Below are 14,418 nucleotides of genomic sequence, written 5' to 3'. Positions count from 1 at the left end.
AAAACATGGCTAGGTGGCTTCTTCTGGCCTTTCGGTGTCATAAGGAAGCGTCCAAATGATTCATAATTTATGCCTGCCCGTCGTTGGCCATGGCCATTGCCATTGCCGTTCCCCATGCCCCATGCTCCATGCTCCATGCCCCATTCTCGGGCCCATTCCTATTCCCAATCCTATTCGCTGCTTTCGTTACTTAATTTCTTCAACTTAACGCGTTGGCTTGTGCCCGTTGGCCTGGCTTTCCCATTCCCTCAATCAGAGGTAATTGTAATGCATTTCGGGTTTTGCACAGGAAGAAAGCTGCTACTTTTACGTTTAATATAGAAACAAGATAACCATTTGAATTTAAGATTTAAATGCGTGTTTTTCTCTCTGTAAAAAGTGCGTGGTCGTCACCGCAGTGGCTGTCGCTTGTCTGGTGCGATGATAGTTGAAAAAATTACTTACAAATTACATGCGTAGCTTATGCCCCCCACTGCCCCCCTCGCACCCAGCCGCCTTCAGCTGGCTTAATGTGCAGGAAAATGCAGGAAAAGTCGGGGTGGGGAACTGGACTGTGGGGTATTAGAGTTGTGGGTCTCGTGGCTGGCTCGTAAATTGCATTTTCCAATTGAATTCTGAGTTGTGAGCACTGACAGTCCGCCGAGGTCGTCAGAACAGCCGTGGAATACCCTCGAATAAAAATGGTTGGCCTGTAGAAGCAACCATTTCCCAGAACTTTGGCCTGGTTAATTTCACATCGTTAGGGCAAAGTGACGGGCTCATTAGCATATAAATATTGTTGTAATTACGCCTGGTAAATAATGCAATTTTGCCATTTTATAGACCATGCTTGTGCTAAATTAAAATTATTATAATTGAGTTAAGCGAATGGAGGGCGAGTGTGACAGGGCTCAGTGGAATTTCGCATGGCTTAAAATGCAGCACGGAACATGGCCATAAAGTGTAGCTGCGTTTAGCTTAAACAAGTCGACAATTTAAAAAGCCAATTTGCGCATAATACGGCGAACGTGAGCGAAAATTCAAAACAGAACTGCACACGCACAGAGGCGCAGAATAACTAACATACATATGTACATACATACATAAGCTAAAATCCGAGTGCAGGTAGCGTGTTGTGCAAATTTCTACGCAAATGACCATTAATGCAAATGCTGTTTGCTCATTAAGGAAACATTGCCCGCCCACCAAAATGACCCAAATTCACTTGCCATTCGGAATGGGTGGTTTCTTTAAATATACATATGTATGTAATCAAACATTGATCAAAATGGGGGTTACTTTGATGAGAATATATTTTCATTAAATTTATTTCTTTTTTTAATCAATATGCACTTTCAATAAACTTTATTCTTGGCTTAAAAGCACAGTTTAAAGTGTGTATGTTTCGTTACAATTTCTAGGAATGAACATTTTAGATTTTTTGAATGCAATTTACACAAGTTAACTTAAACTTTATACAAATAATTTAAATATTTGGGCATACGCGTTAGTCAACACTGCCACGAGCTTTGGCACACTGTCATGCGTCGATCTGGCAGCACTATGATAGTTCCAGGAAAACGATCTTCTTCTTCACCTTCCAGAACTTTAAAAAGAAGCGCTTGCCAAACCCGATTTTCCTGCAAAATAAGCAAATTTGAGTGGAAAACATGGGTCGTCGCCGTGCCAGGATGCCTGTTTTCACGATTGGCGACTTTGTGTTTGCCAAGGTGCGCGGGTATCGCGCCTGGCCAGCCCGCATCCTGAACCGCGTCGGTGCCACGGCCTACAATGTGTACTTCTACGGAACCTGCAACTACGCCAAAGTGCCTCGCAACCAGGTCGTCGACTTCGAGAAGAACCAGCGTCGCTTAGGAGTGGTCCGGCCAAAGGGATACGTCTGCAATCCAACTTTCCGGGGCGCCATGATGCACGCCCGCCAGGCATTCGCAAATCCCGATAAGGATTTCGGGTACTACCAGCAGTTGGCTGTTGACAACGGCGATTGCGTCGACGCCGAGGACCTGGAACTGGAGTACATGGTTACCGAACATGGAGGCCACCTACAGGAGGAGCAGGGTGCCAAAGAACAGGTAGCAGCGGAGCAGGATAAGGAGGTAAATTCGGTGGGGCAGGTCTTCAGCAATCAGGAGAATGAGCCGGACTCAAAGAAACCTGCCTTAGATTGTCAAATGGAGAAGCAGGAAGAATCAAATTCGGTGGTGCTGAAGGAGCAGGTCTCCGAACGGTATTATTCGATGGCTCAGTTAGTTTCCCTGAAATCGAAGAAATTGGATACGGTGGAGAAGCTGGCCAATCGGAAATCAAAGATTTCGGTCTCAAAAGATCAGTTGAAGCGGGCAAGACCTCAGTTGGTGGAGCAAGTTCCAGAACAGCAGGACTCAACGGAGCTTGTGGAGCATTCAAAGCCCCAGTTGCCTAGTGTGAATTCTAAGACAGGGGTCTACAAGTTACAGGAGAAGATTTCAAAAGATCTGCTCGACAAGCAGGTGGATGATCTAATGAAAATGCTCGAGGACATCGAAGAGTACACACGGAAGGAAGAGGCACAAGAACTGGAGGAGCTGAAAGTGGAGGAGATATACTATAGGGATACGCCCATTGATATGTCCTGCCAACGCCATCGTTAGTGAGAATGTAAGGATACAAACTACCACAAAATGATTTAGTTACACGCATCTTACTGAAATATGCGTTGAATAGAATGTTAGTTGAAATGTTCTAGGCGTTTAACATGTTGAAATTATGTCGCACATTTATGTATTAATTGCTCACCATTTAAGAACTAAATCTTTAAGCCTTAGATGAACTAATTGTCACACGTTTTTTTCTTTTCTTGGCACACAAACTATAAACTTAAATGTAATACTTCAGCTGTGTGAAATCGATTTTTATTTCCTAGAGTTATGAAATAGATTTGTGTAGTTCAGTGGACTCTGGATACACAAGTTGATAACTTTGTTGATAACTATATTGATTACGCGTGAAATTCAAATGTATAATTTAAAAGGATATTTTGAAATGTCATTACAATTAACAAAGACTTATATTATAATCAAGCTAAATGTACTCAGACTTAACGAAACTAAACTTAATATTTTGTTTTCAATCAAAATGGACGCTTGTTATAAGTTGTTTAAAGTAGATGAGCAAAATCGAAGTAATGGAAATTTAAGAACTCCCTTTTTAGGACGCAGCATGATTCGATTTAACCGAGACGGATTTTGGGAATTGGCGGGCCATTAAGAAGGCGTGGGCGTGCCTCTGGCCATAATGGTTGTTGCGTGATCTTCCACTGCTGACCTGCACACATCATCCAGGCTAGTCGCTAATCGAAGCTCGACTTGGGGCACGTTTCCGCATTAAATGCTGCACCATCAGCATGGGCAGCTCACCTATCAAGGCAGCCACCCCAGGGATGAGTCTCCCCAGTGGTGTTTGCTGGATAGTTTAGCTAAATGCCGTCGTAAAAGAACGCCGGCCGTTAAACCAACAATCCGGGCAGCAGAATCAACATCGAAGATTCCCACCCTACTTTCGGCAGATTTAATTGGACAATGCTGCAACTGGAGCAGGAACAGGGGGAGAGGATTGCCAGAACTTTCTGGATGGAGTGCAAGCTGCGATGAGGATGCTTCGATTAACAAATTATCGCCACCGCAGCAAATTAATCGCAGCAGCAGCCTGGCATCTGTAGAACCCAGCACGGGAATCCGAATCTGGGTTAACGAGAGGATGACCGATGACCGCAAATCAGATTCACTAAGCCGGCAATGAGATTTCCCGACCGCATCAATTTGTTTTAGTGCCAGAAATGCCTTTACGCTGCTCCAACAGATTGCACCAGCTGGCAGAGCGAAACGCCAGGAGCTGCATCCCAAGCTGGAACTGCACTGAGGGAAATGTAGTCTCCAGACTATAGATTGGTTTCTTTCTTTTCGTTCGATATATAGCAATGTAGATAGCAACATGCGCTGATCAATCAAAAAGGCACAAATTCATCAGCAATCTATAGTTGTTCTGGTGTTTTTAATAATTTCAGAAGTGTGTTACCTTCATAGACTGAGTTTTAAAGTACCCCATGTTTTTCCGAGTGCCCGAGATGCCACTGCAAGATCTCCTGGTGGCTCCAGCATCCTTGGTCCGCTCGACAGCTGTCTGCTGGGGGGTTAATCGTTGTCCTGCGCTGCTCTGCGGTCTGGACCAGATTGTTAAGTAGTCCTCCGTGCGATATGCATATGGATGCCTGGGATGGGGTACTCCTCGGCCTAAACATACATACCTCATTGCCAACGATCCCTGTCCTGGGCCGTAAAATGTCAAATTAATGTTACAACATGTCCAACGATTTCTGATGGCATTTGACAATGCCGAGTGGAAATTCCTGCAGGTGACGCAATTTCCCTGTAATTTGTTTGGCCGCACGTACCGTCGCCCTGACATGGGGCATTGTCAGCTCGTTTGTGCCTGCCCAGCATAAACAAAAAACCCAAGCAAACCCAACTAAACCGAACCGAACCAAGACGATCTGATCCAAAGCGCCCAGGGACCTGCAGCCCTATTGGAGTGTGGAGTATGAAGTGTGGGGAGTGTGGATTGTGTGGTTAGGCGGTTATTGGATGGCTGGTACTTGATAGTTGGTTATTGGTAGGTGTCAATGTGTGGGCATGTCGCACACGTGTGCCGCTCCTGCCCTGGGGCCATAAATTCACTTAGTTTATTTGCTGCCTCGGCTTCTGTGTCCACTGCGGCCGGACACTCCGACACCCGGCCGGCCATCCAGTCCCCCACAGTCCACCATGGCCACATCCATGCCCAGTTCGGCGGAAATTTGTGAAGGAAATCAAATTAAAATTTCGCTAATTTATCAGCCGCTCGGAAATCGTGAGTCCACTTGGGTGCCAGGGGGCGCTAATTGGCAAGCCATTCGCATATCGGTGCTGGCGGCTTGGCTTTCATGGTAGCTCAAAGTTGGCTTTATATTTTAAATAAGGAAAAGGTGCCCATAGCATTTACAAGCAGTTGGAATACACAAATTTCTGAAGGAACTTCTAAGAAAAGTGCAGTAAATCTTTGGTTTTATTTTCTACATTTTACAAATTTAACATTTAACAGGAACAACATGTTTTAAATTTACATTACTTTAAATAAGCTTTTAAATAATACATATGGGTTTTACAGGATTGCCCCTTACAAAACAGAATTTAAGTCATTGAGTAATATGTACTTTTGACTTTCCGAATAAAATAAATTAACATGTTGTTCCCCAATTGTATTTTGTTTTTTCAGTTGGAGATAGATAGCAACAGCACTGTTCTTGTAGACCAACAAAATAACGAAACAGAAGGCCCGGCAAAGGAAATGACGCGGGGTGGTGAACAGTTTTTGCATTTTATCGAAACGACTTCATCAGCCAGTCGGTCTGGAAAGGTCTGTTTGGGCCAGGTCGGCAGTTTGAGGTACGAAACAAAGGCATTCTAATTAAAATTCCCATGTGTCAGAAATTTTATTTATTCCCTTGCCAAGCCAAGTGCATCAATCAAACTTTTGCACAACCAGCAATTAATTTATTTTTTTTTTTTTCGGCAGCGTTATATTCGGCAGAGAAGGGTGTGAAGGGGGAGGGGTTGGGACGGAATATTATTGGCAGATCCGTTAAAATCAAATTGCCTCATCGTTAACACCCGAAAGTGGTTGGGATTCTGAAATTCTGAAATTGGGACGGGATGGGAGGATTGGAATCGTGCGTTAATCGATGACTGATTGAGCACATGAAAGCTACACTCGACAGCAAAACAGGGGTTTGAGATTTCAGCTCTATGAAGTTGTAGTAACTCCATATCCTTTGAATATCAATATGAGATCCTAGCCTTTTGTTCGACTTGTGTTCTCACTCTATTAAAACGATTATGAATAGGCCAAATCAACCCCTGTTTTCGAATCATTTTGGTGTCGCGCTTGTTGAGCATTCAGGGAGCACATGTTATTATTTGTTTTTGATGAAGTGGTTGATTACAATCGACCCTCCCCGGCCATTTTCAGCCACCCTTGATTGTCCTTCAACTGTGGTTACAATTTGACTCGCCGTCGGATGGGAAAAGAAATTCGGGTCAAATGAACTGGGAGTCAAATGGATGACTTTGATTAAACAGGGTTTTGGGATGGGGAAAAATTTTGAATTAATATTTAAATATATTTACATTACTAAAGATCCCAGTTTAGTGAACTGAAGGAAGTTATTGACTTATATAGTAACAATTCGGAGTCATTAAAAACAAAAATATTAATAGAAATCTGTACAAGAACTGTTGAAACTGAAAGTTTTTAGTATAAACTTAATCTAGTATGAATTTGTATTATAAAATACAATAAGTTTTAAAAACAAAAATATCATTGTATTTTAAACGAAATCGAATCAAGTTCTATTTAATTATCTAGAAAATATATAATTAAATTCCATTTAAGGCTTTCGATTGAGTTAAGGCCATAAAAGTGCGATTTTATGGGCTTTGGCTTGTGGGTCAGCAGGTGAAAATCGACCATCAAGGTGGGTCGCCTCGCCACCCACACCTCGCATAATTGGCCCATGTCGAACATGTGGTAACACTTGGTGATGGAAGGGCTCCAAGTTGGCAAGAGAGCAGACATCATTGGCATCGATTCAATATGCAAAGCATCGTCGCATTTTAATCGCCTCAGTGGGTGGCATTCTTATTGGGAACAGCGAAGGCAGGCACTCTAATGGAAACTTACGTCGCTTTTTAATTGATTTGTGCCAAAAGTTTTATAGGTTTTTAAAGCCGTCCAAAACAAATGGCAGCGATTGTTGGCCGGGCCCAAACGCAATCGCAGAATCGAACAAAATTGAAACGGCCCCCCGCCGGAGGAGCGAACCTAATTATGGAACGCCAGAAATGGCAAATTAGCATAAAATTTAGCAACATTAAAAATGATAGTTTATTATGCTCGATTGTCGTGTGTGCTCCTTTTTATTGTTGCTCTGTGACTAAATTGATTAATGAGCCAATTTATTAGCTGCGTCTGCTTATGGAGTTATTTTTATGACACTTGAAAAATTATGACGGGCATTTTTCCGCCTTTAATTTCAAACAATTTTTGTTTACCGTTCGCCACGAGTTGCACAATTTTGGCTGCTCACAGTGAAAGTGCTCGATGGTGGAGCAGGGGAGCAGAGGCAGGGCAGGGGAATCATTAAGTTTTGGCCATAAAAATAAATTCGGGGCTGGGCGGATTAAGCGAGTTATGGCCTGGTGTTAAGGTGTTGGCGGCACATTTCTTTCACGGACTTTTGAGTGGGGCGATTTTTTTGGTCGCTTTTAATGGGACCATTAAATGCAAAATTTTGATTTATCTGGCTCCGGCCATTCAGATGCTAATAATGGCGATAGAATGACGTAGTATTGTTCGTCAGTTTATGGTGGATATTCCCAATTTTTATGGTTTTATTTTGTGACCAAATGTGGGGGAATTTCTGAACATTAGGATACTGATACTCTACTGATATCTTTTACTTTAGCTACATAAATATGATAGTTTCCTCTTTTAACTTAAAAAAAACTGCAGGATGGCAATGATGTTTCAGTCATATCATCCTATTTTCCATCTGTCAATACTGTCAAAAACTTTAATATTTATTCACAAACGACAACTCTGTTGGAACTGTAATTCTGTAATCCTGAAAATGTCTCGCAATGCTTTGCTTACGGCGAACCAAAGATTGCTCTTCCTGGAGGGCAAGGATAGCGACTACTTTCAGTCCTATTCGCGCTTGGAGACCCACATGAACATGCTGAGGGACTCGGTACGCACGGAGGCCTTTCGCGACGCCATCATCCAGAACCGAGAGCTCTTCCGGGACAAGGTCGTCCTGGATGTGGGCTGTGGCACGGGCATACTATCCCTTTTTGCCGCCGAAGCGGGAGCCAGCAAAGTTATAGCCGTGGAATGCACCGATATAGCGGATCTAGCCGAGGAAATAGTGAGGGACAATCAGAAGGAGGATGTGGTGAGGGTGGTCAAGGGATTGGTGGAGCAGGTGGAGCTGCCCGACGGCCTTAAGCAGGTGGACATCATAGTCTCCGAGTGGATGGGGTAAGAGGAATTGCCTAATTAATGATGCTTCTAAATGACCGGTATTTTACACTACCAGAAATGCTCTCTATATGGAGGCCATGATAAACTCCGTGCTGTTTGCCCGGGACAAGTGGCTTACCCGTGGTGGGCTAATCCTGCCCAGCGCTGGAAACCTGTGGCTAATCGGAGCCCATGATCCGCATCGGCTGGCCAATCTCAACTTTTGGAGCAACGTGGAGGGCATCGACATGAGCTGTGTGAGGAAGCCCTTCTCCCAGGAGGCCTTGGTGGAGTGTGTGCCCATCCAGCAGCTGCTCACCGACGAGTGCTTCATACACTCCACCCACCTGACTGTAGCCCCCAATCAGCCAGTGGACTTTCGATCGAACTTTCAGTTGAAAGTGAAGCGAACTGGAATCATCAATATGCTGGTGCTCTATTTTGATGTGCGCTTTCCGGCCGGAAAGTCGGCAGAAGCGGTTACCCTGTCCACCTCGCCGCATTCGCCATGGACCCACTGGGAGCAGACGGTGCTCCATCTGGACGAGCCCCTGTATGTGAGGAGCAAGGATCGGGTGCGCGGAGTGCTGGCCATGGCGCCCACTGGTCAGGATGGTCGTTGCATGAACTTTGACCTGCACATCAGCTTCCGTGGCGATAGAACGCGAGTGGAGAGCTTCAAGAGCTTCTGCTCAGCGAGATGAACCTGTAATCCACTTGGAATTCAGAAATATGAGAGTGTTGGGCCATAAAATGGGTCGTTAATCGAGGGCCTCCAATTGCCCAGGGGTTGGGTTTTTTTTTTCGGTGGACAATCAATCCGCGGCGGGGCTTAGAAAGTGGACAGCCGAAATGTTAACGACTTTCCTAACAAATTAATTTCGAAGCCAGGTCATTGCCGAGGGGAGAATGTGAAAATGTGTCCCTCTCCGCCTCTAATTAATTGATGGCCCCTCGTATAAATTTGTGAAAGCCAACGCCGTGGGCCCACAATGAACGCCTTTTATGCGTTTATAACTCTATTTACTATTTTAGCCATTTGCATTGTCTCATTTCTCGATGTTTCTCTATGCTCGATGCTCGATGCTCGAGGTTGCCCAAAAAATCTCTTGTCAGCTCGTTTTGTGTTTGTGCACGGACCGGGCTTTGTTAATGGCAGTTCTTAAAAGGCCATAAAGTTGCTTTATGCGCCCATGAAATTAATATGCACACCATTATTGGACATGATTATAAAATATTGGTTATCTAGCGCGCACAAAAGCGCCACAAATGAGCCAGCGATCTTTGATTTTCGGTCAACACTTGTTCGCATCCCCCGGCAGAGATTTCGGTGGACATCCCGCTGGGCGCATTAACAAAGTCCCAGACAAAAACAGCACCCAGATGGATCCCATCCGATCCGATCCTCGCCAGCCAGCCAGTGTAGGCCCAGAAAACGTTTCAATTTGTATGCCCCCATGCGCAGGTCCTACTCCTCCTCGTTCGTGTTGTTTGGGTATCAAATTGCAGGCATTTGTCAACGGAGCGGGACACTGCGCACCAAGTCACCTATAAATTAGAGACTCGTTAGAGATAGCTTAGCCCGGTGCCCAGATTTGGAGCGCAGAGTATCCTGTCGCTGCTCCCGCTGATAAGAAGGTCCGATCCCACAATTGGCTCATAACTAATTGGTGTCACTTGGATGGCGATAAGGCCTGGGAACTGTGAGAAATGCCGGGCGATAATCTATTTGGAATTTATGGCCGCTGATTGGGTCGTGAAATGGGAAACCAGGATAATATGAGGTACGATTTCCAAGTCTTACATTTAATATAAACATGAAAAAGGCCATTTAAATAAAATGTATTGTATGTACTAATAAGTTTTTCTTTGTGCTGATTTGATTTGAATACGAATTAAAGTAACCAATCAAAGTTTATCAAAGTTTGACAAGTAGAATTAGTTATAATATAAAATAGAATTCTTGAATAAGTGGAACATGGATCTGGAGAAGAATCTTCTGAGAGCAATGGCGGACAGCATGTTGAACGATGTCATATCCACCAGGGCGTACGAATGGGTTTTCAAGCGATACGAAAGGCTTTTCAAGGATAAGGTTAATATATATTACATATATTTTATTTTTAAATTTATTTACTTATGCCAGATTTTCAACAGATAGTCATGGACGTGGGTTGTCGCAGTGGATTACTCAGTTTGATGAGCGTGGAAGCGGGTGCTGTCAAAGTAATGGCGCTGGGCAATATGGAAAGTGCGGAATTTGTGAGGAAAGCTTTCACCGACAACGAGAAGGAGGATATCTTCGAGTTTGTCGAGGGTGATATTCACGAGATAGTCCTGCCCTGCGGCCTGAAGAAGGTGGATATAATAGTGTCCGAGTGGGTGGGGTAGGTGGATTTGATTTTCCCGTTTCAACTAACTGATTGATTATTTCACAGCCACGCTATTTTTGTGGAATCGCTCTTCAAGGAGGTGATCTATGCCAGGGAAAAGTGGCTGGTCAAAGGCGGTCTCATCATACCCAATGTGGCCCATCTATTTGTCTGCGGAATCGCGGAGCATCCACGAGAGACCATCGAAGTGAATATCCTTCCGCAGACGGACTATCCTGGTCGAAGCTATATGGTCAGAGAACCCGTATCGCTGATAGAGGATTACGTTGCCAAGGAGCAGATGGTAACTGAGAAGTTCCTTCTGAAAACCATCGATCTCCGCACTGCCCAAATAGACGATCAGAGCTTCAGGGTTCCTTTTAAGCTTCGTGGCTTGACGGACAGTCCACTTGGAGCCGTGGTTCTCTACTCAGATATTGGCTTCTGCCGACCGAAGGGAAAGTTTAGACTCCTATTTTCCACAGGTCCCAAGCGACCTCGCACCTATCTGAGGCAAACTATATTGTTTATGGACGATCCCGTCGTGGTGGCCAGGCGGGAGCTGGTAACCGGAGACCTTGGGATGTATTACAAGCCCGATGAGCATCGCGAAGTGGAGTACTCCTTCTCGTTCGCCAGTTCCAAAGTCGCAAATTCAGGATCTGAGGAGTAGGTGGAGCACGAGGATGTTTCGGGTACAGATATCGACCAAGCGAGTGACGTGGATTTGAGCGAAATAAAAGGGGCCTATTCTTGTTGATGTATTCATGGCAATCTCGGGACCCTCTGCAGCTGCAAGGGGAACAGGCTGGGGATTGCGGATCGTTGGCCGATCAAAATTTATGGCTGTGCTGCATCAATTAGGGCGGCTGCTACCCAAAGACAATGGTTCTGGTTCTGGACAAGGGATCTGGCTGGGGATCTGGTCTGGGTCTGCCACCGATTCTGACTGACTTATTTTTTGTGTAAGCCCTCCTTTTGGCTGCTTTGGCTGACCTGATCGGTGTTTAGCTTTGACGTTGCTACAACGATTTAAAATGATGTCGCGCATAATTCACCGATCGACCATCGACCATCGAGGATCGGGGATCGACAATCGTCTTGCCAGACTGTGCGTCGTGATTTGGCTCTGGGGTTTGTTCCAACGGCCTCGTTTGCAGTGAGAGCTCTTTTGTTCTGATCTCATAACCGATCTCTGATCCCAGATCGCACTTGGTTAGCCCAGCGAAAGGAATCCGTCCGCGGATCTCGACTCCGATTCTCCCGGCCGGCCATTCACATGCTTAAGTGACATTTCGTCTGCTGAATGTGCACTGCGGGAAAAGGGGAGCTCAACTAGAGACCATAATTTTCATTTCTTCAAATTAAATTATTCTTAAGCTTAATGGTTCCACAAAAATCTATATTTACGACCTCTTTTCGGTAGGGTCGGTAGGTTGTAGCATGTACCTATTCTATAGGCTTTTTCTCAGTGTACTCAGTGGTCTCTGGCTGAAAAGCCCGAGGCTTGATCTTGAGGGTTCGTGATGGATTAGCATCGTTTTGCCGTGAGGATAATGTGTCGTCCGCAATGATTTTGGTTGACAAGCGCGCTTTTTTCGGTTCGTTGTCTTTTCTGCCTGCGACTGTTTCTCGGAAATAATTATGCTACTTTTGCGCAAGAATAACAGCATTTTTGTACAAATTGCATAAAAATTTAAATTGCCCCGCGCGCTGCAGCGGATTTTCGGTTTTTGTGTGCTGTTTGCTGCAAAATTGCTTAATAATGAAATGCCAATGGATTAAGCGCAATTTGTGCGGCATGTCCACTGATTGTCCCCGGGATTTTTATCTTTATCGCGCTCTTTTTTTTTGTTTGCTGCTCGATCTGGCCGAAACAATTGGCCAGTCCCAGCCCTGATCCCCGGCAATCCTCGCCAGACCCATCATCACCAGTCCCATCATCACCATCAGCCCAAACACGTTCGATTTGCTGGGCTTTGCTCTTTTTTTACACCTAACGAGGTTGGAGTCGAGAAAAAGTGGAGGGGGAGGAAAAAAAAAACGAAATCCTATAACTGCCTCTTTTTCTCGAGGCCTTGCAGCGTTTTCATTAAATTCGCTTAATAGCGCAATATAATTTAAACAAGTAGTAACATAAAATAAAACTCACAGCCACGCACTGAAAGGCATAAAGATGAAGCAAATTACTCCGGACCGGAGCAGAACTGGCCAGAATTCAGACTCCTTGAGACCGATGGCGGTGGCGATGGCGATATTCGGGTTCGGAAGGGGAAGTGGAGGGTTTTGGCCAAGAGTCTCAGTTGGCCAGTTATGGCGCATGGGCGAGACCTCTCCGTCGACCAGCAATGGCAATAAGTTCGCTTAACGAGGGTTTAATTTATGATTTGTTATGTTTCCGGTTCATGTTCTTGTTGCCTGCAAAATTATTGGCCATAAAGCCAAGGTGTGGATTATAGTGGCTGGCAGTGGTAGCCGGGCCAAGTCACTGGCAATCGAGCCATGGCGATTTGGGCGAAAAAAAAACCGAGGGGGAAATGGTTGTTGGTAAATACATACGAGAACGGGCATTTCGATGAGGTCACCAGGGGGAGGCAAAGTTTAATGGGTCAGCATTATCCCATGATACTTGAAAAGTTGCCTATCAAATATCCTCTTCCCCGCAGTCAGTGATTAATGACGTTGCAATGCAACATGAAACGTAGTAAATACATAAAAAATTATTTATTTTATAAACTCGTTCGCTTATGATGGCTCTAATCCGTTTGGTAAACAAATGGCTTTAACAATTAGGTCTTAGCCCGTAATAGACCCTAATCCCTTCACGCTCACCGTGAATTTGTTGGCAAGAAGCCCAGGATAAGGCCATCGAACGCATTGCGTTGAAAATCGATTTGTAGTTTTATTTCGTTCCATATTTTGCCCGTGGCCCTTGGGTTGCGCCTGCGCAAACAACTCGCGATGCGATGCGGATAACCACGGATAAGAAAATAAGCAGAGACAAGCGGAGACACCACGAAAAGGAGGTGGACCAGGAGGCCCAGGAGGATCGGGAGGATCGGGAGGATCCCAGCCAAGTCGGTCGGTCGGTTGGTCCAAGCAACGCCAACGAGTATCTGGTGGAACATAAATTACGCGACTAACAAGCAGCGCCCCGTGCAGCTAAAAAAGATACAAAAAGCCCAGGGAGAGGCGGATGAAAAAACACTTCAAACTTGGGAACTGAATTGTACAGCGAAAAAAATCGATCATAGCTCGCATGCTGCTAAATTTCGAAAGCAATTAAAGGGATTACACTATTCGACAAGGTGAATGTGATTCAAGTATCTGAAACATTTCAGTTCATAGCAGTAAATAGTTGTTTCATTGTATATTGTATTATTAAAGTGCGGAATAAATTTATTTTTACCAAATTATTATTATTATTTAAAGGAATAATCAAGTAGTGTTTTGATTCTATATTTGTGATGATAAAGTTTTAAATATATAAATGGTTATTTAAAAAAGCACACTGTTTATTTGCAGTGCTCTTGAGCCTGGCCCTCTTAGTGCAGAGCTCTGGGCCAAAGTGAGTTGCACAAATTATAAATGAAAGCGGGTGTTGGAGTCGTCCTATTCAGGGGCCCTCATCCCGATTTCGGGACCCATCCACACACTCACGATTAGGTGCAGCAATTTGGCCGTGGCTGTCTGTGATTGAGACCGAGGCAGTGCTCGAAACGAAGTTAAAAATCAAATTAGCGAATGTGTTGAAAATTAAAAACAAATTCACGGATAAATTGCATCTGCCAGATACGCAATTATTACGAGGGCCAAAGGACGTGGGGGCCCACTGACTTATGGACTTGGCCGAGCCTGCGGTTCTGGGTAGCTGGAACTCTGTGTTTCCCCACGATTCTTGTGTGCGCCTGTGTATGCCGTGTATCTGTGCGAGTGCGAGTGCGAGTATCTG

At 44.7% G+C, this 14,418-nt stretch overlaps 4 protein-coding genes across 6 annotated transcripts; 3 read left to right on the top strand and 1 right to left on the bottom strand.

The window, feature by feature from the left end:
* Positions 1 to 1,563: 1,563 nt before the first annotated feature.
* On the top strand, positions 1,564 to 3,090 carry LOC122620858. Its single transcript, XM_043798528.1, has one exon. The coding sequence runs from the start codon at positions 1,650 to 1,652 to the stop codon at positions 2,628 to 2,630; it is 981 nt and encodes a 326-aa protein (XP_043654463.1). The 5' UTR covers positions 1,564 to 1,649; the 3' UTR covers positions 2,631 to 3,090.
* Positions 3,091 to 4,038: 948 nt separating this feature from the next.
* LOC122618874 lies at positions 4,039 to 4,443 on the bottom strand. The gene is made up of 2 exons (XM_043795469.1): positions 4,283 to 4,443; positions 4,039 to 4,198 (listed from the first exon to the last, which is right to left on the bottom strand). The coding sequence occupies exons 1-2, from the start codon at positions 4,441 to 4,443 to the stop codon at positions 4,039 to 4,041; spliced, it is 321 nt and encodes a 106-aa protein (XP_043651404.1).
* Positions 4,444 to 7,636: 3,193 nt separating this feature from the next.
* LOC122621444 (protein arginine N-methyltransferase 1) lies at positions 7,637 to 8,835 on the top strand. Its single transcript, XM_043799298.1, has 2 exons — positions 7,637 to 8,112; positions 8,171 to 8,835. Exons 1-2 carry the CDS (start codon positions 7,703 to 7,705, stop codon positions 8,796 to 8,798), a joined length of 1,038 nt encoding a protein of 345 aa, XP_043655233.1. The 5' UTR covers positions 7,637 to 7,702; the 3' UTR covers positions 8,799 to 8,835.
* A 1,202-nt stretch (positions 8,836 to 10,037) lies between these two features.
* On the top strand, positions 10,038 to 11,207 carry LOC122621425 (protein arginine N-methyltransferase 1). 3 transcript variants are annotated; one of them, XM_043799279.1, is made up of 3 exons: positions 10,038 to 10,189; positions 10,252 to 10,472; positions 10,533 to 11,207. In XM_043799279.1, exons 1-3 carry the CDS (start codon positions 10,073 to 10,075, stop codon positions 11,137 to 11,139), a joined length of 945 nt encoding a protein of 314 aa, XP_043655214.1. In that variant the 5' UTR covers positions 10,038 to 10,072; the 3' UTR covers positions 11,140 to 11,207. The 3 variants fall into 3 exon arrangements, with proteins under 3 accessions (XP_043655214.1, XP_043655213.1, XP_043655215.1); XM_043799278.1 differs by having other exon boundaries at positions 10,252 to 10,481; XM_043799280.1 differs by having other exon boundaries at positions 10,056 to 10,189; positions 10,256 to 10,481.
* The last annotated feature ends 3,211 nt before the right edge of the window (positions 11,208 to 14,418 follow it).

Source organism: Drosophila teissieri, chromosome 3R (genome assembly GCF_016746235.2).
Source record: "Drosophila teissieri strain GT53w chromosome 3R, Prin_Dtei_1.1, whole genome shotgun sequence".
Taxonomy (NCBI): domain Eukaryota; kingdom Metazoa; phylum Arthropoda; class Insecta; order Diptera; family Drosophilidae; genus Drosophila; species Drosophila teissieri.
Note: the sequence above shows the minus strand (reverse complement) of the source record. Positions and strands in the feature narration are given on the sequence as shown.